General features: G+C 38.2%; 1 protein-coding gene across 2 annotated transcripts in view; it reads right to left on the bottom strand.

Annotated features, from left to right (window-relative positions):
• The window catches only part of SPOCK1 (SPARC (osteonectin), cwcv and kazal like domains proteoglycan 1), a gene marked incomplete at its 3' end in the record, with an annotated part of 528644 nt that extends 507463 nt beyond the window's left edge, over positions 1 to 21181 (bottom strand). Inside the window, exons 1-2 of one of the 2 annotated variants that reach the window (XM_081316772.1) lie at positions 21027 to 21181; positions 20342 to 20509 (exon numbers count right to left, since the gene is read on the bottom strand). In XM_081316772.1, coding sequence (XP_081172898.1) covers positions 20342 to 20509 — 168 coding nt within the window. In that variant the 5' untranslated portion in view covers positions 21027 to 21181. Of the gene's footprint in view, positions 1 to 20341; positions 20885 to 21026 lie in introns of those variants that run through there. The other variant, XM_081316771.1, reaches the window with a different exon arrangement.
• Between the last annotated feature and the right edge of the window lie 4251 nt (positions 21182 to 25432).

Below are 25432 nucleotides of genomic sequence, written 5' to 3'. Positions count from 1 at the left end.
TCAATTGCCGCCAAATATTACTTCAAATAAGCTATCAACAAGGAAGCTGCCATGGAAAAGGCATTCCTTCCTAGCTGCCATAAGTTGGCAATGTTTAAGGGAAAAGATTAGGAGCATGCCCACGCAATCTAATGAGATAGGATGGGTAGATATCTTTAGGAATAGTCTAAAAATCTACTTCCAAAATAGCAAAGCAGATATATAGCAGAAATTAAAGGGAGCAAAACTGATCCAAGACCACTTTAGGTATTTTAAAAAAATATGTATGTGTAGAAACCATAGATGTTAAATCAGAGGGCTTAGACGAAAGGAGAAGAATTTTGTGGCAAATGAATATTGCCTCAATTGCCAGGATCTTTCTAGAAGGATCCAAAAGCTTGCTACTGCCATTAACTGATTTACCTTATATAACTACACACACACACACACACACACACACACACACACAGAGAGAGAGAGAGAGAGAGACACAATACACACATATTGATTTCATTCCCAGCTTTCCATTATAGCATTTTATAGGATTCATATAATAATAGTTTTGATAAAAGCTATATTGCACTGAGTTATATTATCAATAACTAAAGCTTGTGAAAGCACTAGTTTTATAAACTATCGGTGGTGCTTTAAAATAGCTATTAGAAATTTAAAATTCAAAAATATCAGTACAATCACACAACAGGATAAGAAACCAATTTAAACCAATTTAAAAAAAACATTCTTAAGTTTTTAACTGCCTGAAGGAAATTGCAAAGAGATAATTAGAATAAAATTGCTCTTTCAAAGGCCACTATGAACAAAAAAATTTTTTTCAAAGGCTATTGCTATACTGTCCTTGCAAACAATGCTAAAACTACAATTGTATTAAAAATACTTGACTCACAAGTACTGTAGTTTTATAACTAGCCACAGCCGTACATAAGCTCGGCTAGCCTTGACACGTTTTAAGGAGGGAGAAACTAAATTAAAAGAATACTGAAAGAAGAAAAACTGAAGAGGAAAGACGTGTGCTAAAAGTGATATTCTCAGTAGTAAGATATAAACCACTTTATAGCCTTACCAAAATGTTATTTTGTTCGCAGACATGCTGAAGTAATAATAAGCACACCGAGATCGATATAAAGGTCATGACAATGATAAATCCTCATATTGTTGCGGACTGTAAAGTATAATGTTGGTGAGGTGGGAACCAGGGGTTCCCAAGTTAGAGAGAGATGTTATAAAACATTCACCAGTTGCCTCTCACTGCCACCAAGATATTGGCCAAATATGGTGCAGGAAAAAGCCTAGAATTTAAATTCTGTTGCACAGATACAAATGAAGGCACTGATTTCTTTGCACTACACTGAGCAAATCATTTGTATGTATCTCAAGCTTCATTCTTAGGTGCAACATAGTCTAATTTAGCTGAGATGTATCTGAGAGCTTTCTGTCAAGTGCCACATAAGAGATTAAGTGTGCAGAAAGCAAGATTTACTACTAGTTTTGATGTGAACCCTGGCATTTTAAATAGTCAACATAATATCATTTACAAGAAACTTGGGATTGGATATTCATGTGATAAAAGTTTCTTCCCCATTTATTTATTTTTTAACATTCTAGCTGTGTTTCCACAAGAGCAGAATATTATGCTTGCCTTATTTTATGCAGTAAGGAAAGGAAATATTGGAGTTGAATATTCCCAAAGGCTAAATGGATTAAGCAATCCAGAGTGAGAATTCTAAAACAGTTCTTGTTTGCAGGTAGTAGGAGACATTATTAAACTGATAAATTTAGCTGATAGGAATACCATACTTCATCCTGCTATTTTTTATTCATCTCCATTCTTTTATAAGGTATCTTTACATATTATTATAAGTGTAACGGAGACCAGTAACTACATCACTAAGCGCCATGGTCATAAAGAAAAAAAAATCACCTGACTATGCTGACTTACTACAGCAGTTATGGTAATAACTGGTTGTACTTGTTAAGTGTGATGCCAGTGGTAGGATTCAGCCAGTTTGCACCACTTCGGCAGAACCAGTAGCTAATTTTTTGTTGCCCAGGCCCAGAATGGACTTCTGGAAGCGGCATCCACACAGAGCACCGGTTGTTCACATATTTGAATCCCACCACTGACTAAAACTTGCTACTTTCTGTCAACTTCCCCACTGAGTTTGTTTGGCAATCAAGTGACTTGAGATGCTGTGACTCACAAAACTGTGCTTGTTACCAAATGCCCAAATCATGTACATGTGATCTTGGGGATGCAATGGCTGCAATTTTGAGGACCATCCCTAACTCTCCTCATTCAGCATTGTCATTATTTTAAACAGTCGTTACACAAGGGGCCACTAACTGAGATTATCCATACTTATTTTTCTTTCTTTTTTCAAAATTAAAACCAAAATTCCATTAAACAAAGAATATTTCTAAAATATTTATTGGTTTTGCTACCATCATCAAACATTTTCCCAGTATGATAATACTTTGTTATTTGTTTCTATTTTCCTCTATCTACTTCATTTCTACAGATGAGGTAGGATGACTAAATAGAATATACAGTAGTAAACATAGGCAACATCACACTCACTGTTAACAGGAATCAAATCAAGTTTTAGTAATAATTTAAAAGGGGCTACAAATACATTTTCTTAATATTACAAGACATAGAGCCTTGGTGGAGCAGTGGGCTAATGCCTCCTTCAGTAACACCAGCTGCCTGCAATTAGTGCAGGTTCGCATCCCACCAGGCTCAAGGTTGACTCAGCCTTCCATCCTTCCGAGGTAGGTAAAATGAGGACCCAGATTGTTGGGGGCAATTAAGCTGACTTTGTAATAATGCCGCTTGGGGGAGGAAAGCCCTAATAAGCAGGCATATACATAGAATGAAGGCTATTGCTAAGCACATTGGTTTGTGCTTAGATTGTAAGCCGCCCTGAGTCTTCGGAGAAGGGCGGGATATAAATGGGATTAAAATAAATAAATCAATAAATCTACAGGTTATAAATTTTTGCCATCTTTCTAACATGAAATATGCAGCCAGATACCCATATCTCTAACAGATGGAGATTTTCCTAGAGTTAAATCTTTGGGGGTTTTTCAAGCTCATCATCCCACCCTTGTTATAAAATTCTCAAAATATAAACAAGGAAGAATACCCTGCATGCTGTGATTGACTGTTCTAATACCCAAATAACAACTGCATTCTCATATTGACACAGAGCTCAGCCAGATTGTTATAAAATGTTTCAATAGCTGTTAACCTAAATGATGCATCCTTATTTTAGCCTCCTATTTGATTACCAGCTTTTAACAACTGGGCACTATTTACCTACACTAACTATCTTTTCATGTATAGCAGTGTCATATTGAAATTAATTGGGAAAGTCTTGTTTGCTTGTAGATTCATTCATCAATTTTCTTAGCCATATGATTCAAGAATGACTCTGGGCAGCTAAATAGCAAACCTAGTGTCAGTGGTAGGATTCAAATATGTGAACAAACGGTTCTCTGTGTGGATGCCACTTCCGAAAGTCCATTCTGCGCATGGGCAACAAAAAATTAGCTACCGGTTCTACCGAAGTGGTGTGAACCGGCTGAATCCCACCACTACCTAGTGGCTCTTCTCTGAGGATACCAGTGTGATGAAAGTACACCCACTCATGGTTACAACATAAAGACACAACTATATGAATATTGCTCCTCTACATTGTATATGGGATAGAGAGTAAGAAAGAAATAAAATACAGAGAGAAAGAGAAATTCCTAACCACCACAGGAAAATGGAACCTATTACACGGAGACAGAGAGCAGGATCTCTCTCAGTAGTTGTGTTCAGAGAAAGGCTGGACAGTCACCCCTAATGGATGCTTGAAATTAGATTCTTGCAAAGATGATAACCTAATTGTCCCTTCCCACTTCTTAATTCATTGATATTGGGCACAAAAAAGAATCCCCTCATGGCAGAATCTTTCTTCCTAAACAATCCTGTTGCTCTTATATTTTTGCAGTCTTTTGTTCCGTTTCTTATCATTCCTATTAGGAAAATATATGACCTACAAGGACTAGATCATCTACAAGGTCCTTTCCAACTCTGGTATTCTGTATATAGGATTTTAGGTAGCATACAGAAGATATAGTTTGCAAAATAGCATAGAGGTACACAGTTTGACATCCAGGAAAGAAAGATATGCTATAAAAGATTAAATAATTGGAGGTTACTGATGCCATGCTAAATAAGCAGAATACTCTAAGAAGTTGTAACAATAGAAATGTCATCTATTTTATTAGAACTTTCCCCCTTCTCTATGTACTTAAAAAAATCCAAGAAATGAAAATGCAGTATAAAAGATGACTGAATTATCTAACATGGCATTGTATTCATTGTGGTGTCAAGATAAGCATCAACTTCCCATCGTCCCGTGTGCTCCCACAGGGAGGGCCTTCTTAGGGTACCGCCGGTCAAGGAATGCCGGCGGGTTATCCCCAGGGGAAGGGCGTTCTCTGTGGGCACGCCGGCCCTTTGGAACCATCTTCCCACAGAGCTTAGGACTGCCCCCGACCTTCGCTCATTTCGCAGGGATTTGAAAACTTGGCTTTTTGAGCTGTCTGGCCCAGACTGAGGGGTTTTAATTATTTATTAATGGGGTTTTAGTTTAAATTCAGGGACTTAATTTAATTTTAGTTTTAATCGATTTTAACTTTGTATGTATGTATTTTTAATTTTTCCCTGTAAACCGCCCTGAGTCCTACGGGAATAGGGCGGTATACAAGTTTAAAAAATAAATAAATAAATAAATAAATAAATAAATAAATAAATAAATAAATAAATAAATAAATAAATAAAAGCCACTTCATGTAGATAACCATCCAAAACACTATGTATTTTCGTTTTTAAGGCAGCTGAACCTAAACCAAGAAGAAACTGGAAAGCTGAAACCAACTGATCCAGACAATATAAGACTAGATACAATAATCCATTCCAACCTCTTTGGGATACAAAAATAATATATCTGCTAGATTAAAGGAATAAAGTGCTTTAGAGTGTTTTCATGCACTTGAGGAAATAAACAAAAGTTCCCTTTTCTCATTTAGAATTGTGGAAAGGATCACTTCATAACTAATTACTAGTCAGGTTTTGTATCTAAAATCTTATAGTACTGAAGAGCTCACACAGACCTTAGCAACAATGCCTGCAGGGCAACAAACTGCTTTCCTAGGTAGATTACACAGACCAAAGAAACTATTTTCTTTTGCCCTCTAGCTTCCTATCTACAATTCGTGTCATAGTGAAATGCAGACAAAATCTTCTTGCACTTCCTGGCTTTGAAAAGTCAATGTGAAACTGGAAATAGAAGACAAGAATAAACTTTTTTTTTCAAATGAGATATGTGCAAATATTTTAAACCATTTTAAAAACAATGAGGCAAAGCCAAGAGCTTTTCTCTGTGCTTCATTAATTTTTCACTTTTAAAAACAGCACTGAATTTTATTATGCTGTGGATGTTTAGATATTCACACATACCTACTGTCTACTTTAACTAAACAAGTGAAAGAATACCATACTCCATCAATAAAAATTCTCCAACACATCTACACTTGCAGAATAATTTGTATCTCTGGAATTATTTAAACACAAAAATCCCAAATAGAGGCTGATTTGTCCAAAGATATTTCACCTCACATCCTAAGCCTAGGGCTAGGCAAATAAAATAAGTTAATAACCTTTTAATTTTAAATGTCTTCCCATCTCTCACAGTGCTTCTCAAACATTAAATTTCTAAATATTTTTCAATTCCTTTTACATCGCTGAACAATTAGATTAAAAAGTTTTCTCCTCAATATAAACCTAATAAAAGAAACTAAATACAGTTAAGTATTACTTGTAATGTTTTAAAATTAGGTCTGTGCCATATGTTCCATCTGTGATTATGAATGCAACAAACATTTTGTATTAGCTCAGCAAAACTGGAAACTAAGTTAATTATGTGTGCTTTTTCAGCAAACTGACCTACAGTTCTTTCAAAGAAAATTGATACTCAAGACACACAATGTAATAGTTTAAATATCAAATTAAAATTGTCCTACTACTTCTTTATTAGGCAAAAGCCTGTGCTAAAAAAATGAAGCTATTCAAGTAAGGGCCTTTAACAAATATATGCTTGTTTCTCTCCTAATTACTAACTTTAATTTTGTGACAATATTAGTATCACTACTTTCAGTAAAGAAGTTTTTATTATTTAAAATGATCTCTGCATACATAAAAAACATATAGCAAATTTTCAATGGAAAGGTATCAAGTTAAGGTTGCATAGATACAGGGAGACTTTTAATGATCATTTAATGACCATTAGTTTATTTTATTTATTTTTATTTTATTTTAATTCCATTTATATCCCGCCCTTCTCCGAAGACTCAGGGCGGCTTTACAAACTTAGCAGTAGCCTTCATTCTATGTATATGCCTGCTTATTAGGGCTTTCACACACACCCCAAGCGGCATTATTACAAAGTCAGCTTAATTGCCCCCAGCAATCTGGGTCCTCATTTTACCTACCTCGGAAGGATGGAAGGCTGAGTCAACCTTGAGCCTGGTGGGATGCGAACCTGCACTAATTGCAGGCAGCTGGTGTTACTTAAGTTAAATATTATGGCCTACCAAGAGCTTGGTAAACATATTGTTTCTGTTGTTTTCAGGCAGATATCAAACTAAACACTTTATGAATTGTTTTCCTTTGATAGGCAAAAAAAAAGTACAAGATCTACCTGGCAAGTCACTAAATAAGAGCCTTAGAAATGTGAGAGGGCAAAAAAGATAAACCAAAACCCCATGTGTCTAATTAAATTGAAGGAGAAGAAAAATAAGGAAGAGTAAGGTAATTACATGAGTCATTATTAGATTTTCAAAATAACTGGGAGGGAAACCCAACCTGGAATAAAATAGGTGAGGTGGAATGCATGATCTCAACTAAGAAATACGATTTTCCACATCAAGACAATGTACCTTGTACTAAAGGTGAAATCAGCTTTAACTTGGTATTTTGGATGCCAGTTGTCAAAGGAACAATAGTAGCATTAGGAAAAACCTCTATCTGAAACTATGGAGTACTGCTTCTTAAAGTAGATACGTTGAATGATGTCTAAAGCTACTCCCAACAGTGTATCTCTGCTGCTATTCATGTAGTTGTATCTCTGCTGCTATTCATGTAAAGGTAACAAGAAAAGAACTATTTGAAGTCTGTAAGCTGTGGACACATTTTGAATACTTTATAGAGTGTGCTGTGTGGATCAAAACCTAAAACTATTTGAAAATGTCTTTCTACTGGAATCATTTTTAAGATTTACTACAATCTGCCCATATAGGGACAGCACACCAACCAAGTGTTAATTTAATATAGAAACAAAAGCTTTCCATTTCCTTCCCACAACTGCTAGGAAGGAGACATGACCACATGAGCCAGGAAAACTGCTAGACATAATTAGGTATTAAATCTTAGTGTAATTGTTTGTTCCCTGGTGATAAAAAGAGGAAATAATATCAAGATGTATGTGACCAAGTTTGATTACTAAGATTTCCAAAAAGTTGCAAAAGTATACATGTGTGGTATTCCTCAATTTGAACTACCATCATGGGAACTGCAATTAGCTGTTCCATTAAGTTATGTATGCTTGGCACCATGCAAAACTAGATTAGCTACCACTCACCTAGGCTAGAGGACACACTTTTTGGGAGCAGAGCCGCAGGCAGAAGTTCTCCTGTTCCATTTGAGGGGACTAAAAGGGAGATCCTGCACACACATATGACCATTCATTTGCCAGTTAAAATGAAAGAGGAGCTTTCATCAAAATACTTGAGATGAAAGAACTGAGGACTAGGTCTTGGGGATAGCAACACCATATTGTTGCCCCAAGACAATATGGGCAATATCAAGAAGAGACCTGCTAATAAATCAGTAGCATCAGAAGGTATCATGACCTAATAAAAGCTTTTTCTTTTCTTAGAAACCAAATGAGCCTTGGGGGGGGGGGAAATGTTGGGAGAATTGATAAGTGTCTTTACCAAGAATGAAGCTATACATGTGAGGAAGGAAGTAAACCACTGCAATACTGTACATTCCAACATTGTTTGTCAGATGACAACTGCATCATCACCTGTTCATTCCTGAAAAAGATAGCAATAGCACTTATACTTATATACCTCTCCATAGTGCTTTAGAGCATTCTCTAGGCCAAGGGTGTCAAACTGCCGGCCCACGGGCCAGCTGCGTTACGTGGAAGCTGCGCCCACCCCATTACCAGGAATGTCAAAACAGACGTGCGACATCACGTGACATCGTGAGTTTGACATGTCTGCTCTAGGCAGTTTACAATGTCATCATATTGCCCTCAACAATCTGGGTCATTTTATCAACCTCAGAAGGAAGGCAGGCTGAATCAATGTTGAACCGTTGGTAGAATTAGCCTGCAATACTGCATTTAACCATTGCTGGAATAAAGGCTCTTATTGATGGATGACAAACAGAAAGTTCTTAGGCATAGAAATAGCTTACACCTGGTTCTTTTTCTTTTCTTTTTTTTTTTAAAAAAGGGACGTCATTTGAAAGGAGCAGTAACTTTTCTTCTTTTAATGCTTGCACAAAACTAGAAATTTTGTTTAAAGGCAGTAAGGGACTGTGAAGGCCAATATGTCATTTGATATAACTGGCCTGAACTGCAACTCTGAACTTTTAAAGTAATGTTTGTTATTAAATTATACTTCATATTTGACATTCCATTCCTACAGAACTGTAGCCAATTCACCCTTGTTTTCTTAGAAGTCAGTGGGGTCCCTAACACTTAGTTGTAAGAAAGCCAATGATGCTTTGGTGAGCCTGGCAATTATTTATGGCATGCTATAAGAACCCCAGCTTTAAAGACTCCTATAACATTTTTACCTATTTTTGGCATCTTTGCTTTGGCCAGATAGGAAAAGACTCATATCTACCAATACCATGCAGCTGAGCAACGATATAACACTTAGCCAACTATTAATACATATAGGTTAGAGCTAAGTGAAACGACTTAGGTAAAACAACTATTTGAAGCTCTTTTACAAATGTGGTGGCCACATGGTTTAATTGTTTAATTCTGCATCATGTTGAATTCTAGATCATTGTTCTGTCATAAACAGAACTCTTCCTATTAGTTACCATTATATGATATGAAGCCACAGAGTCATGCAAACTGCCTCATCAAGATGAAGCCTGCTGCCTCTGTAGAATAAAATGATAAAATGCTTCAGAACTACAAAGTGCAATGCTTTCGCATATGCCACACACCTGCATTTAATCCTCCATGACAATTAGTATCTACATGGAACTGCTAGGAGGCTAAGCAGAATTCTGGTGTGCAATGTCATTTTCCATTCAAAAAGAACCATAGAGTCTTATTAGTAAAGTTTATTATTAAGAAGGAGTTAATTCACATTATCCTAGAAACTGAATACAGCAACATTGAGTTTAGTCCAGAATTTTTTCTATTGGGCATAACAAAAGAGAAATACCCTAAAGACGAGTTGTATCTGATGATTCACATTATTACAGCAGCAAGAATGTCATTTGCTCAAAATTGGAAAAGGAGCAAAATTCCAGTAGAAAATGAGGTAATAAGGAAAATTTGGGAATGCGCAGAAATGGATAAATTAACTTTGGAATTTAAAAATAAAGATCAATCAGATTACTACAAAATTTGGAATAAATTTTATCTTTGGTGGGAACAAAAGGAAGGTCTCTATTAGGTCTTACAGATTGGTTGATTGTTCTAAGTATTGTATTATATTTAACTGACTTGTATCGTAAGTGTATTTAAGTGTATTTTATGTGTGTATATATATATATATGAATATTGTAGACAAGAAGGTATGTCAGTCCGTTTGTACCGTGTCCAATGTTTTTAAATAATAAATTTAATAAAATTTAAATTAAAAAAATACAGCAACATTCTAGCAACCATGGGCAAGTGAATTTGTTAAAGTGGAATCTCCGAGAGTTCTTTTTCCTAGCATGCAAGACCGAGGACAAGACCCAGTCCTTTTCTAGAATGACTAGAAAATTTTCAACTCCTGATTGTTAACTATGTTTTGAGGTACTCTTTTTTCCTTTGGTCCTTTTATACCCGTGATTTTATACCCAACATCTAACTCTATTATTTTATGCTTCCTTTTCAAACCCAGTCCTCAACTGTCTCCACACTGATTTGCTCTTATCATATTCCATTAAGCATGGGAAAACAAAAACAAAAGTTTTTGAAATCTAAAATAATTATTTCTGAAAAGAAGACGGCAGGAAGGAGAGAGAAATCACTCAGTATTTTACTGAAAATGTTACTTCAAATGTCATCAGAACCCTGCTTTGCCTTATATGTACAAAACATATTTTTCTGGGTTTATGATTAATACTGGCTGCATATAAAAATGTTTCATAGAACAGTGAATCAGCTGTGCAAATATTCATCAAAATCAAATAACCCATGTACTTCATCCTTCTGGATATGACAGCACTAGAAAATAATAGAATTCTTCTGTGAGTCAGGCTATTCACAGTAAAACAAGCTTAGAAATGCAAGCTATCACTATGTACAGACAAATTATCACTCCTATTTGAACAGGGATTATTTGTGTGCTACCACTGGGGGAAAATGCCACTACAACTTGTTTTCTTCTTGTAAGAGTATTTATTTGTTAGATTTTTATTTCACTTTTCCACCAAGTGTGCAAGCATACATAACAATTTTTTTTATTATGTCCAGGGCTTTTTTTGTCATAGAATGCCCAGAACGGAGTTCTGGCACCTTTTTTGGATGGAACCTTGTAGGGTAGGCAAGGCGGGTTGTATGACATGTGTGAGTTCTGGCACCTTTTTTTGTTTACAAAAAAAGCACTGATTATGTCTGCACAACAGCAATCTCATCAGGTACTGTAGGCTGGACTGTAAGAGTAACTGGCCTAAAACCTCCATTGCATTTCAATGGCCAGTCTCCCTGATCCTAGCTTTAATCTCTATACTAGGGGTCCCCTACCCCTGGGCCACATTTTACTATTGGGCCGTGGCCTATTCACAACCGTGCTGCGTGAGCAGTGGGCCAGTGCTCATGCACATGCATGTCAGTCTGCCACTTGTGCGAGTCGAGCTGCATGTGTGCCAGCCTGCTGCTCATGAAGTCCGATTCCCCTCTCCCCCTCCAGTTGGACTGCCAAGCTGCAAAGGCTGGGGACTGCTAATCTACACCATAAGAAACATAAAAGATTATTCATCTGTGATGCTCACTATATTCAGGCAGCAAGCTAATCAAGATGTGTATATAGATATGATTCCCAAGTATCTGCAAAGTATCATCCTGCCAAAGTTATTTCAAAAATATAAATTATTATTGTATTATCCCCTTCATGGATTACTGCCTTGTCGTGGCGAAGGGGCTTGCGTAATTCAATGAAGCTATGAGCTATGCCGTGCAGGGCCACCCAAGACGGACAGGTCATAGCAGAGAGTTCTGACAAAACGTGATCCACTGGAGAAGGAAATGGCAAACCACTCCAGTATCTTTGCCATGAAAACCCTATGGACAGTACCAAAAGGCAAAACGATATGACGCTGGAAGATGAGCCCCTCAGGTCGGAAGGCGTCCAATATGCTACTGGGGAAGAGCAGAGGGCTAGTACTAGTAGCGCCAGAAAGAATGAAGCGACTGGGCCAAAGCCGAAAGGACGCTCAGCTGTGGATGTGTCTGGTGGTGAAAGGAAAGTCCGATGCTGTAAAGATTTTTTCTCCATAGGAACCTGGAATGTAAGATCCATGAATCAAGGAAAGCTGGACGTGGTCAAACAAGAGATGACAAGACTGAACATCGACATCTTAGGTATCAGCGAACTAAAATGGACAGGAATGGGTGAATTTAATTCAGATGACCATCAGGTATACTACTGCGGGCAAGAATCCCTCAGAAGAAATGGAGTAGCCTTCATAGTCAATAAAAGAGTAGGAAAAGCAATACTGGGATACAATCCTCAAAATGACAGAATGATCTCAGTTCGAATCCAAGGCAAACCATTCAATATCACAGTAGTCCAAGTCTATGCCCCAACCACCAGTGCTGAAGAGGATGAAATTGACCAGTTCTATGAAGCTCTACAGCACCTTATAGAACTAACACCAAAAAATGATGTTCTTATCATCATGGGGGATTGGAATGCTAAAGTAGGAAGCCAAAAGATAACCGGAATAACAGGCAAGTTTGGCCTTGGAGTACAAAATGAAGCAGGGCACAGGCTGATAGAATTTTGTCAAGAGAATACGATGGTCATAGCAAACACTCTTTTCCAACAACCCAAGAGACGGCTCTACACATGGACATCACCAGACGGTCAACACAGAAATCAGATTGACTATATGCTCTGCAGCCAAAGATGGAGAAGCTCTATACAGTCGGTAAAAACAAGACCAGGAGCTGACTGTGGCTCAGACCATGAGCTTCTCCTTGCAAAGTTTAGGCTTAAACTGAAGAAAGTAGGGAAAAGCACTAGGCCAGTCAGGTATGAATTAAATCATATCCCTGTTGAATATACAGTAGAGGTGACAAATAGATTTAAGGAATTAGATCTGATAGACAGAGTGCCTGAAGAACTATGGACAGAGGTTCGCGACATTGTACAACAGGTAGCAACCAAAACCATCCCAAAGAAAAAGAAATGCAAGAAAGCAAAATGGCTGTCTGAGGAAGCTTTGCAAATAGCTGAGGAAAGGAGGGAAGCGAAAGGCAAGGGAGAAAAACATAGATATGCCCAATTGAATGCAGAATTCCAGAGAATAGCTAGAAGAGATAAGAATGCCTTCTTAAATGAACAGTGCAAAGAAATAGAAGAAAACAATAGAATAGGGAGGACCAGAGATCTTTTCAAGAAAATTGGAGAGATGAAGGGAACGTTTAATGCAAAAATGGGCATGATAAAGGACCAAAATGGCAGGGACCTAACAGAGGCAGAAGAGATTAAGAAGAGGTGGCAAAATTACACAGAAGAACTATACAAGAATGAGCTTAACGTCCCAGATAATCACAATGATGTGGTCACTGACCTCGAGCCAGACATCCTAGAATGTGAGGTGAAGTGGGCCTTAGAAAAGCTGAGCAACAACAAAGCTAGTGGAGGTGACAGTATTCCAGCTGAGCTATTCAAAATCTTAAAAGACAGTGCAGTAAAAGTGCTACACTCAATTTGCCAGCAAATTTGGAAAACTCAACAGTGGCCACAGGATTGGAAAAGATCAGTTTACATTCCAATTCCAAAGAAAGGCAGTGCCAAAGAATGTTCAAACTATCGCACCATTGCACTCATTTCTCATGCTAGTAAAGTCATGCTTAAAATCCTACAAGCTAGACTTCAGCAGTATGTGGATCGAGAACTACCAGAAGTACAGGCAGGATTTCGAAGAGGCAGAGGAACTAGAGATCAAATTGCCAACATACGCTGGATCATGGAGAAAGCTAGAGAGTTCCAGAAAAACATCTACTTCTGCTTCATTGACTATGCTAAAGCCTTTGATTGTGTGGATCATAACAAACTGTGGCAAGTTCTTAAAGAGATGGGAGTACCAGACCATCTTATTTGTCTCTTGAGAAACCTATATGCGGGTCAAGAAGCAACAGTGAGAACTGGACACGGAACCACTGATTGGTTCAAAATTGGGAAAGGAGTCCGGCAAGGCTGTATACTGTCGCCCTGCCTATTTAACTTATATGCAGAGCACATCATGAGAAAGGCAGGGCTAGATGAATCAAAAGTTGGAATTAAGATTGCCGGAAGAAATATCAACAACCTAAGATACGCAGATGATACCACTCTAATGGCAGAAAGTGAAGAAGAACTAAAGAGCCTCTTGTTGCGGGTGAAGAAGGAGAGTGCAAAACTTGGGTTGAAACTTAACATTAAGAAAACCAAGATCATGGCAACTGGCCCTCTCAATTCCTGGCAAATAGATGGGGAAGAAATGGAGGTAGTGACAGATTTTGTTTTCCTGGGCTCCAAGATCACTGCAAATGGGGACTGTAGCCAAGAAATTAAAAGACGCTTGCTCCTGGGGAGGAAAGCCATGGCAAATCTAGACAGCACACTAAAAAGCAGAGACATCACCCTGTCAACAAAAGTGCGTATAGTCAAGGCTATGGTCTTCCCAGTTGCAATGTATGGCAGTGAAAGTTGGACCATAAGAAAGGCTGAGCGCCAAAGAATTGAGGCCTTTGAACTGTGGTGCTGGAGAAGACTCCTGCGAGTCCCTTGGACTGCAAGGCGATCAAACCGGTCAGTCCTAGAGGAGATCAACCCTGACTGCTCTTTAGAAGGCCAGATCCTGAAGCTAAAACTCAAATACTTTGGCCACCTAATGAGAAGGAAGGACTCACTGGAGAAGAGCCTCATGCTGGGAAAGATGGAGGGCAAGAGAAGAAGGGGACGACGGAGAATGAGGTGGCTGGATGGAGTCATTGAAGCAGTAGGCGTGAGCTTAAATGGACTCCAGAAGATGGTAGAGGACAGGAAGGCCTGGAGGAATGTTGTCCATAGGGTCGCGATGGGTCGGACACGACTTCGCAGCTAACAACAACAAAATTATCCCATTAAATACTGAGCCTACTCAGAAGCAGGAGGGAAAAGCAGAATTGCACAAAATTCAGTACTGCTACCAAAGACATGAGGAAAAATAGCAAAAACAAAGAAACCATGGGAAGAAGTCACTAATTTCACAAAACAGCTAGATGTGACTTTTTTTAAGAAAAAGGGGGATAATGGTAGCTTCTTGTTTAGAGAAATTAACATGTCAAATATATAGATTATCAGTCTCTCTACCAGCATATAAAAACCCTTGATTCTACAGGACTTTCAACACTGTAATGTGTTGAAGGTATGAACTTGACTGATAATTGTTTGTAAATCTCTCACTGCAATATAATCTTATGGGAGACTAGCTAAATAATAATTAAAGGATTGGTGCACTTTTGCATTTCTGACTGAATCATCCATTGGGACAAAAAAGAGGCAGACAGTTTGGAAGAATGACAGAGACTGGTAGAAAGGCAGCCATGATAACTGACCAGTATTGCCGATGTATTGTGACTTTTTTTTCCATTGCCAGCAATGGGATGGGCGCGGTTTTGGTAAAACGCATCCGGCCCATGGGCTGGCAATTTGACACCCCTGCCGTTGCATGTACAATTTGAAAACTAATGCATCCTCTGTATAAAATAGCATATTCACTGAAATTTATGAAATTATGGTATTCCATTGCATAATAATGATTTTTAATGAGCTTGATTCCAGCAATCTTCTGCTAGTTGAAATATTCCCTTCAATTCTGCTTGGGATGTTTTGGTTTATAAGAGATAGAAAACAATCTTAGCCAATCCTCTCTTCTTTTAACCTCAAATACTATATTCCACCTTGTTCTAGTAGATATTTTTTTTTAGCAAGGGGGAGGGAGGAAGAGGACTTGCAGAAGGAACAGATCAAAGCTTCTCTTCTCTTTGATCCATAGTGCAAACGCTCTCTGCTGGATTACCCAAGCCACACAGATGGAAGGAGCATTTCTGTTTTTACAAAACATATCATCAAATTGTGTTGAATAAAAGCAGTTCTCTGTTTTTAGAGGTTTCTATGATGGCTTCATGAGCTCCTTCTTCTAGTGGACAACACTTGTGTTGCTATTTTTCTACAGTGCTTGGAGCTTTCCAGTTCAGCTGGTTACCTTTTGACTCTGCCGTGTCACGGAAAATAGGCTTCAAGTACAGAGACCAGTGTGGAAGGGTGTTTATATTAAAGACTCAGTTCAAATCGACTCTTGATTATGAAACTCACTGAGAGCCTTTGGGTCAGCTACTTTCTCTCAGCCCAATTACTCAACATGTCTCTTTTAAGAAAAAGAAAAGAAAGGGTGGAATGCTACAAACAGTATATTGACCTCTCAGAAGAAAGTTGGAAATACATCCCTACAAAAACTTATTGATATTTCCTATTTCTAAGCCACCCATCTCCCTCAGAGATTGTGGCTGGACTGTGCAGGATGTAGATTCTCAGAGTCAAAAACTTTTGTCTTCATTCTACTTGATTCTTCTCCACTCCAGCTAAAGTCAAGGTAGTTGGGAACTAGATGGGATAAGTTTATTGAATAAAAAGAATGCCACGCCACTATATCCCAGTCATTTTCATTCTCAGCAGTTCAGTTTCCTCTTTGCAAAAGTTAAATTGCCTATTTCCCTATTTCACCATGTTTCTTTAAATTGGATCGATCAGAGATTTTTTTTTTCTCCCTCACTATGAAAACAAATGCAGCAAGACAATGCTGAGGACTGGCTGTAAACTGGCTTTGTAGATTCCCTTTGTTCAAGAGAGAACATTGATTGATTCATGGGGAGCATTGTTAACTGCAAAAATGGCAACAATAAGGACACTGGTGGGGTACCTATGAGGTTTCATGGGATAGAAACAATGGCTGTGTTGAGGTAGCCTGTTGCTAAATTTGGGATACTAAATAAAGCTCCACCTTCCCTCCTACAAGTAACTGTAGCACATGACAGGCGAGATCCAGATTGGCCTGTGGACTTCCACATACCAAAAGCAAAAATATTTGCAATGGGATGCAGTGGTGAATGGAGGACCCTACCATGAATCAAAGCCCTTTTGTATATGGGTTGGACACTGCAGCCCCATTTTTGTTCAGTGGTGGATGGTTCTGGATGAAACACATGCTTTAAGCAACATACTTTTTATTTTGTTTTAGAAGTTTTCCAACAGAATATTTTGACTGCTGGCTCAGGATTTCAGTGTCAAGATGTAATTTTCTGTTTACCTCTATCCATCTTTAAAGGCTTATCTCTTCCATGTAAAGGATGAACTTGCACATTTTATTTGACAATTCACCAAAAGCCAAAATATTTTCCCTTTGATTGACATTATAAAAATTTCAACTTATAAAAAAGCTGGATTATTGGAACTCATTTCAGAGATCTAAATTCTTAAAACTATTTTCACTAAGACACAGGAAAGTCACAGCAAAAAGCTACAGCATTGTACAGATATTGGAATAGCTGTGTAAGGGTTTCTTCCAACAGGAAGCCACATTCCACTGAGACCAGGAGAAAGGTTGTTTCCCTGTCATTTGGCACTATCTTACTTCAAAAAGCTAAGTAAAATCAGATCTACTTAACAATTGGAGAGCAGAACATTGTGAAATCCAAGGGAGAAAAACTAATGTGGGAGGTCAAAAAAATATTCTGAAAACAATGGAAAACTACACTTGTTCAGGTGGTCACCAGGGGTAAATTTCACTTAATGAGACTTTAACTTTTAATATCGATGATGATTCACATGGCTAAGTGAAAACACACAAATGTGATGGAATGTCAGCAGAATGTGCAGCTACTTAAAAAAAAAGGATACCTCAGACCTGGGAAAGTAGAAAGCATGAGAAACAAATTCCAAACAACTCTGTCTTGATTGGATTGAAATAGAGAGTAGCTTTGACAGACTTTCAACATTCTGTTACACTACCTCAACCGTACTAAGGTATTTTCCAAGAGACTTAGAGGCTGTAAGCCTTTACCTCAAAGGGCTGACAACAGCTTAGCCAAACATTCTGTTACTCCTAAAAGGGACTGCTCCCATCTTGGTTTGCTTTGTATCTTTGACGTGTTTCATATTCAAATAACAATACAGGTAATCCTCAACTTACTAACACAACTGGGACCAGAATTTCCGCTATTAAGCAAAGCAATTGTTAAGTGAGTCATGTTCAATTTTACATCTTTTTTTGCCATGATTGTTAAGCAAAATACTGTAGTTAAATAAATCAAATAATCATTAAATGAATCCAGCTTCCCCAACTGACTTTGCTTGTCAGAAACTAGCTAGGAAGGTTGCAAATGGCAATCACATGACCCCAAGATGCTGGATGCCACTTTCCAAGTGTCCAAATTTTGATCACATGATTGTGAGGATGCTGCAGCAGTCATAAGTGTGAGGACTGGGTTGTAAGTCACTTTTTACAGTGCAGTTATAACTTTGAACAGATACTAAATGAATTATTGTAAATCAAGGAATACTTGTACTCATAAGAACGTGTCTACGCTCAAATTTTCCATGTCATTCTACAGTTGAGATAAAATGCCTTTTAACAATGGGATCCATGCTGTAACAATATTTGGCACATAAGCGCCAGTGAAATGAGTTGGGGTTGCTCAAACCATTGTTCATTTTAACTGGCCAGAAGTCATTACATTTTTCAGGAGATGATGTCTCTGCTATTCTTTCCAACCCCCCAAAGAAAAATTGCTTCTGCAACCACAAGAAAAATAATACCAGCCTTGCTTGTCAGTGTGCTGTCCATTATAGGAGAAGCAGTTGAGACTACGGCAAACAGTAAGCACTGTTCAGCATATTAGCATATTCTTCATATGCATAATAGTGCATTCTTTTCCATAAACTGTGCAGACTGTTTTACTGAAAGAACTAGAGTGGCTTACATGACACCCATTTTTAAATGTGCTTTGAAAAAGCATCTTTCCTTGGTACCATTTCAGACATGCCACTGCAATCTGGAAGCCTCTCTCCCAAATTTACAGTGTCTGGTTGGTTTACACAGATGGCAAAGCAGGCTTATGAAACAATCTCAGAATCTTTATTTTACCAATTAACCTCATGCAGGTTTACTTTTTGGTCTGGAACTGGAAAAATACAGAAGGATTTTCAAAGAAGAAGAAGAAAATCGAAGCTGTTTCTTGTTGTTGTTTAGGCTACAGATAAGCATTCATGAAAAGAGAAATTATGAATTGATTACTGAAAAATAATATAGTAGTGGAAAGTTTTATTTGCACCTTCCCCATATTTACCTCAGCATGTCTGCATCCTGATAAAAGCTTAAAAAGATTGAAGTATATTGAACCTACCCCTGAAATAGGTTGACTTCTTGTTGACTTTCTATATTTGTTTTCCAGATTATTTTATTTACTTATGACTAAACAAAATTGTATTACTGAATTTTTTTTATATGAGATTTGATCAATGGCTCCTTTGTAACTTTCAAAAGTAACATTTCTGATTGTTTGTTTCAACTTAATGAAATTATTTCAAAGATGGACATCTTTGACGAATCACTTTCTACAGTATTTCTAAATTCAGTTTTGCTCAAAGATTAAGGCTGCAATTTATACTTCATGGACTTTACAATAAGAGTACTTATTTTGACTTGATACTTTTATCCCTAATACATCCTGAAATTCATTATATATTTCATATATACCAAACCTGAAAAAATGTGACCAATGGAGTTATAGCTCAATTCAATTGGAAAATAATATGGCAATTTACAGACTTTTAAAAGTGGAACTAGAAAAGTTGATTCCATTTTAACATTTTGACTGGGCCACGGCACAAGATCTTATATGATACAGATAAGTGGAACACCTAACTATTGCAATCCTACACAATCCTTGTTGTCAGAACACACTGTGGTGAACAGATTAGCTGAACTACTATCCTGTGATTCATCTGACAAACCATCTCACCTATAGTAGTTACATAATATTATGGACTTGACTCTTCTAGAGAATTACAAGTGGTTAAGATCAAACTGTTGTTAACTGATGTCAACACAAACAAAACCCGTCCCATTTCATTCTCCTCCCTGGCTGATGAAAAGCACAAATATCTTCAGTCTTCCCAAAGTTTTACTTAGAATATCTTTTGCTGCCCTGCCACAAAACAATATGCTGTGTCACATCATAACCTATAAAGATGTATCTGAAAATGTCCCTGAATTATGATCATATCTAATTTGAAAAAAAAGAAAAGAAAAAAATACAAACCCTTTGACACAACTGCTCAGAACAGCATGCTTCTGGTCTCCCAACTACCCACAGCAATGGAAAGCTTCACCAAGATGGGGGTTCGGGTTAATAAATAGTTCTGTATGTAACTGGCAGGATTTCACAGTGATCAAATTTGCAAACCAGCAAAGTTCCTGGAAGTCTTAAATGAAAACGAAAGACCAAGAAAACTAACCACTTATCTGAAAGCATACCAAAGCACACATGTCCTTACATGCACACATGTGTGTGCACGCGCGCACACACACACACACACACACACAAAGTAAATAAATAAGTAAAACCCAGGGGATTTTTAAAGGACCGGTCGACCTCCTTCCAACACTACAGTAGCAGCCACAACAAATGTAGCCAAGCCCTCTCCACTGAAGAGCCCCCTCGCAGAGAAAAATCCCAGGATACCTTTTTGAGCAATAACACATTACTGTACCCGCATGCAAAGGAATTCAACTTACATCTCTGAATTTGTTCCAGTATTTATCTTTGTCGTATTGGGAAACGGTGCTCAGCCATTTGTCATTGTCCAAAAAATTGCCATTGTTGCTGCTACGAAGGGTGATCTCTGGATGCCTGCCCTCTGCTTGCAGAAAACACCAAAGCGCTACGGCTAATATCCTGTACATCTGGCCAAAGAGGAAGAAAGGAAGAGTGGAAGGATGCGGAGAAGGGAAGACAAACATCCCTCCCTCCCTCCCTCTCCCGGCTCGGTCAGCCACTTAAAAAAAACACAAAACAAAACAAAAAAACAAACAAACAAGTGTTCAAAAAGCCAGCGAGGGAGAGTAACAACAATAGGAGGGACAACGCGGGCTAGTCAGATACGTTGGGGAACGGAGCTGCCTCTCACACCAGCTTCCCCGTTGTGCAGAGCGATTGGAAGCGAACTGCCAAACAAGCAAGCAGCCGTCGCAGAGAGGCCACCAGCGGTTGGATTCTCGGCAAAGTTTGAGGCCACCAGGTGGGGGATTTCTTTCTCCTCCCAATCTCGCCCTGTCCTCCCCCCCCCGCCAAAAGCTCGGAGCAGCCGCCCCTCCGCCGGTGAGAACGTGATCAAAACCGAAGCGGGCGGGCGCGCGATGTCCCTCCGCCAGTCAAGCCACCTGCAAGTTTTCCAGCCGGGATGCTCGAGTTCTAACTCACCTTCAGCCGAAATGCTTCGCTGTCAGGGGCAGCCTCGCTCTTTCCCGTCCGGCCTCGGGGTGGCCAAGTTCCCCTCCCGCTCCCCCCTCTCTCTCGGGGCTTGGCTCGGAGTGAAGACACCGGGAAGCCCGCTATAAAGCTTCGCCCAGCTGCTTTGTGCGTGCTTGTCGAAGTGTTGGGGCTTGGGTTGTGTGTGTGTGTTTGTGTGTGTGTGAGAGCGAGCGAGCGAGCGAGCGAGCGCGAGTTTCCGACGAGCTCGGCGTGCAGCGTCGAAATCTGGCGCCACTTAGTGACCGACTTACGGCACTGCCGCTGCTGGAGCAGAAAGCAAGCAGGCTCCTGTCCTGTCTCTTCCTGGGACTGGCTCCCCTCGGAGGCCAGCCCTTTTGGAGCTCATGGGAGCGTTTTGCCTCAGACGGTGCGCCTTTCAGCCTCGGCTCTTGGTTCATCGATTCCCTAAGGCGTGCCTTGGTTACTGTTGGGTTATTGAATAGGTTGCAGTTCGCTGGGTTCCTGTGCTATGTAACAAACCATCCTTTGCAAAGCATAGTAGCTAGTTTGTATATAAAATCAAATGGTTTAGCAAAATCTATAAACCTGGCCTGGGTCTAACCTTTAGGTCATATTGTATTACTGCTTAAATAGAATCTATATACTAATTTTAGGTATCTGTTAGAAGCCATCATGGCATCTAACACAAGTACATCACATCATTTGGATGCTCATGCTACCAATTACGTTTCAGGCTGGATTCACATATACCGTAATGTGACTAATTTGATTTTGATGTTGTGCCGTGTTTGAACAGTACAATCTATTATGGCTCAGATTTGCAAACGAAGCAGGCCACAAAGCTTGTTTCATAAAACACAATCAAAATTCTTGGTTTACAGAATATATGAATTCTGTATAATATAAAGTACTCTCTGGAACATCTCTCTTCTGATTGCAGTAAACCACCATGTGATTTATTTTGTGACTTTAGCGTTTAATTGTCAAAACAAGATAAACACATTTGGCAAAATTTAAAAAAGTAGTGAATTACCTTGTTGTATTTACATTTATGTACATTACCATCCAGTCTATTGAGTTCAGCAGCTACTTATATGCAGATATTGATTTCTCTAAAGCAGATGTCCCCAATCTGATGATCTTCAGAAATGTTGGGAGTTCAACTTCCATAAATCACAACTGCCACGATTGACATATTAAAAATGTGGCATTGAGGGCCCTGTTATTTAGCTTTATTATTAGCTGATTAATCATCATACCTGCTCTTTGTACTTATTTATTTTGTGAACTCTTTTAATGTTTTTAAATTGTTTTATAATTTTAAAATTGTAACCCAGAGTTACTTGGTTGAATTGGGTGGTTATAGAAATTGAATGAATCAATCAATGAATGAATATTGCCTACCCCAGGTCCTTGGAAAAGACTTGATAGGTAGACAAAAATGCCAAATCCAGTCTAAGCATATGGCTGACTATCCAGTGAACCATAATAATAATGAGCAACAAGCATGAACAAGTTAAAAATGTGTTTAATCCACTTTGGGTTACATGCAAAGAGTTAGAAAATGGCTAAAGAGAAATCTGAACAGTGGAAAAACATCAAAACCATCAATATCTAGGCCATGCCTGTGATATGATACTAACTCTGAGACCAACCATAATAGCAATACCTTACACTGTGTCATGAACTGTAAGTATAGGACACAGGTTTGCAATCCGCGGCTCCAGAACCGCATGCGGCTCTTTCAGCCATCTCCTGCAGCTCCCAGTCTTCTGCCATGTGCAGTCCCCCCCAAAAAAGTGGGAGTAAAAAAGTTCAACCAATCAATTCAAATATGCAGGGTAGGTGCATATCTCGCCTTGGCTCCACTCTTCAGTCAAACCCTGTTCTGCGCATGCGCGCATGTATGTGCATGTGCACACATTTTTTGCGGCTCCCAGTTTTTCCTTTTGTGAGGGAACCGGTTCCGAGTGGCTCTTTCACTGTTTCAGGTTGCTGATCCCTGGTATAGGAGAAACTTCCTGACAGTTAGAACAATTAACCAGTGGAACAACCTGCCTCTGGAAACTGTGAATGCTCCAACACTGGAAGTTTTTAAGAAGAGACTGGACAGCCATTTGTCTGAAATGGTATAGGGTTTCCTGCCTGAGCAGGGGGTTGGACTAGATGACCTCCAAGGTCCCTTCTAACTTTACTATTATGATTAACTGTGCAACATTTTGGATTTGATTCAAAAATATACTTCAAAGACATGAACGCTTTAAAGAGCTGCAGAAAAGTGGTTTGTTTCTGGTCTTCTGTATGCCAATGCAACTTTTTCATACTGAAAATTACTGTTTTTAGGGTTGATGTGATTATATCCTAGAATATAGAATAACTCAACACCAGGTGTTCTCTGAAATATCCTCCAGTTTTAAATAATACGAGTATAGCATAGTTCTAAGATGGAATAATAACTTCTCTACCAAGAGCTTTAATTTCAGACTCAAGATTGGTGCCCAGATGATACATTATTTGATTATTTGCATTGCTTAGAGTTTTGTGCACTTTATAGTGTTTTCCATGCTAAATGCATGTTAAGAAAAATGTATAAAGATTAATTGAAAGGTAGCTTCACATTACGATAGTTTGATCATTACATTACTTAGTGTTATTGTACACACAGGACTATATTAGTCCAGAATTCCTCTCATTAAATTTAGTATAAATGCCAAATGTGTATTTCATTAGAGATAAAAAACTTTTAAGAGAAAGGTATATCTTCATTGTAGTGATAACTATAAAGTTATACTGCTGTAATTCAGTATTTTTCTAGAAGACTTTTTAGTTTATTCCTGATATTGTAATGTGGATAATGTTTGCAGAAGAAAGTTTTTTGTATGTTTTTGTGTTTACCCAATTATGACATAATTCCATATTTCAAATACTACTAATCCCTTCTGATCCTACTCAGACTGAGATCTAAGTTTAATCTTTGACAGTGATTCGCATACTTCAGCAGCTGCAGAACATCACAGCTATTTATGATTCAAAGTAGTAGTAAAACATTTTTGCCTGTAAACATAAGAATGGATTTATTTTCAACAACTGTGTCTAATTCCAGTGCTGAGATTTGAGCAGAGTAAGATCACCTGATGTACAAGGGAGTTTCATTATTAAACCAGTAGAGATCCTAGAAATGTATGATTTTTGATTTCCCTGTGAGTTCTGTTAAATATATAGTCAACAGACTGAAGGGTGCAGCAAAGATCTCAATATTGGTGAGAATATTTTTGAGGGGCAAAAAATATAGGATTATTGCAACAAGTGGCAAATTTTAAGATCGCAATGTGGTTTCTTGGTAGATCCAAGATATTCACTTGCTTTGTTTTAGGTTAGCATTATACAGATTTACAGGTTGAAGCTTCCCTAGGCAGTTCACATTTTTGTGGTAACTGTTTATAAGAAAAAAAAATAGGCGAGCAAAGTTTACATATATTAAAAACAACAAAAAATGAGCACTGATTTTACAGAGTCAAAATTTCATGCTTTCTCATTAGTTATGTGTATTAACAAGTTTGCAAAGTATGATTAGATTGTGTTAATCTATTGATGCGAAGTTACGGTAAATAACTTGCTCAGTTATAATACTATATGACTATATGCGGAGTCACAGATTGTTAGTCTTGGCCACTAAACATCTTTCTCTGCTGAAAGCAATTTCATCCATCACCTTTATCCACTAGCCACTTAGCTTTTATAAATTATTCCCACTTTTTTTTCTGCTAACCAGCATTGCTGAAGATGATATCTGAATCTTAAATTGGGTAATATCAAAAGTATTCTCTTGACTCCTTTGTACGGGGGGGGGGGTGTACAAAGGGGTTGAGTCTTGGACTAAAGTCCAATTTGCATAGCCCAGAAGTGCCTGAGTATCAACCAGGGCTCAGTGATAAATCTCTAGAAACTTAGTAGTAGCAACAGAGTTAAGGGCTTGGCCTAAATAAGTTGCTTTTATTGTCAGAGCAATAAAATAACAGTAACAAAACTATTAACAGAGTAAAGCAGAATCAAATTCCTTATCTATAAAACCCCAAGGGTTTAAAGCAGAGGTCTTCAAACTTTTCAGCTCATCAGCTTCTTCATGATGTTTCAGACTTACCCCAAAATATTTTATATGAAAATAATCTAAAAGATATAGTACAAATAGTAATTGATTATTTGAATAGTCTCATTGTCCCTTGGGGGTCAATGTTGACCATTATGTGATGAAGACAGCGTGAACAAGCCAGGTATTAACATCTGAGCTGGCTCTGAACAAAATTAATATAGCTTTCAATACCATACTTTTATATTTTGATAAACATTTTCTTGCTTGTAAATGTGATTGCATGTTCCCATCTAGTCATTATTAC

Source organism: Vipera berus, assembly GCF_964194415.1.
Source record: "Vipera berus genome assembly, chromosome: 2".
Lineage (NCBI taxonomy): Eukaryota > Metazoa > Chordata > Lepidosauria > Squamata > Viperidae > Vipera > Vipera berus.
This window is presented reverse-complemented; position numbering and strand designations above follow the sequence as displayed.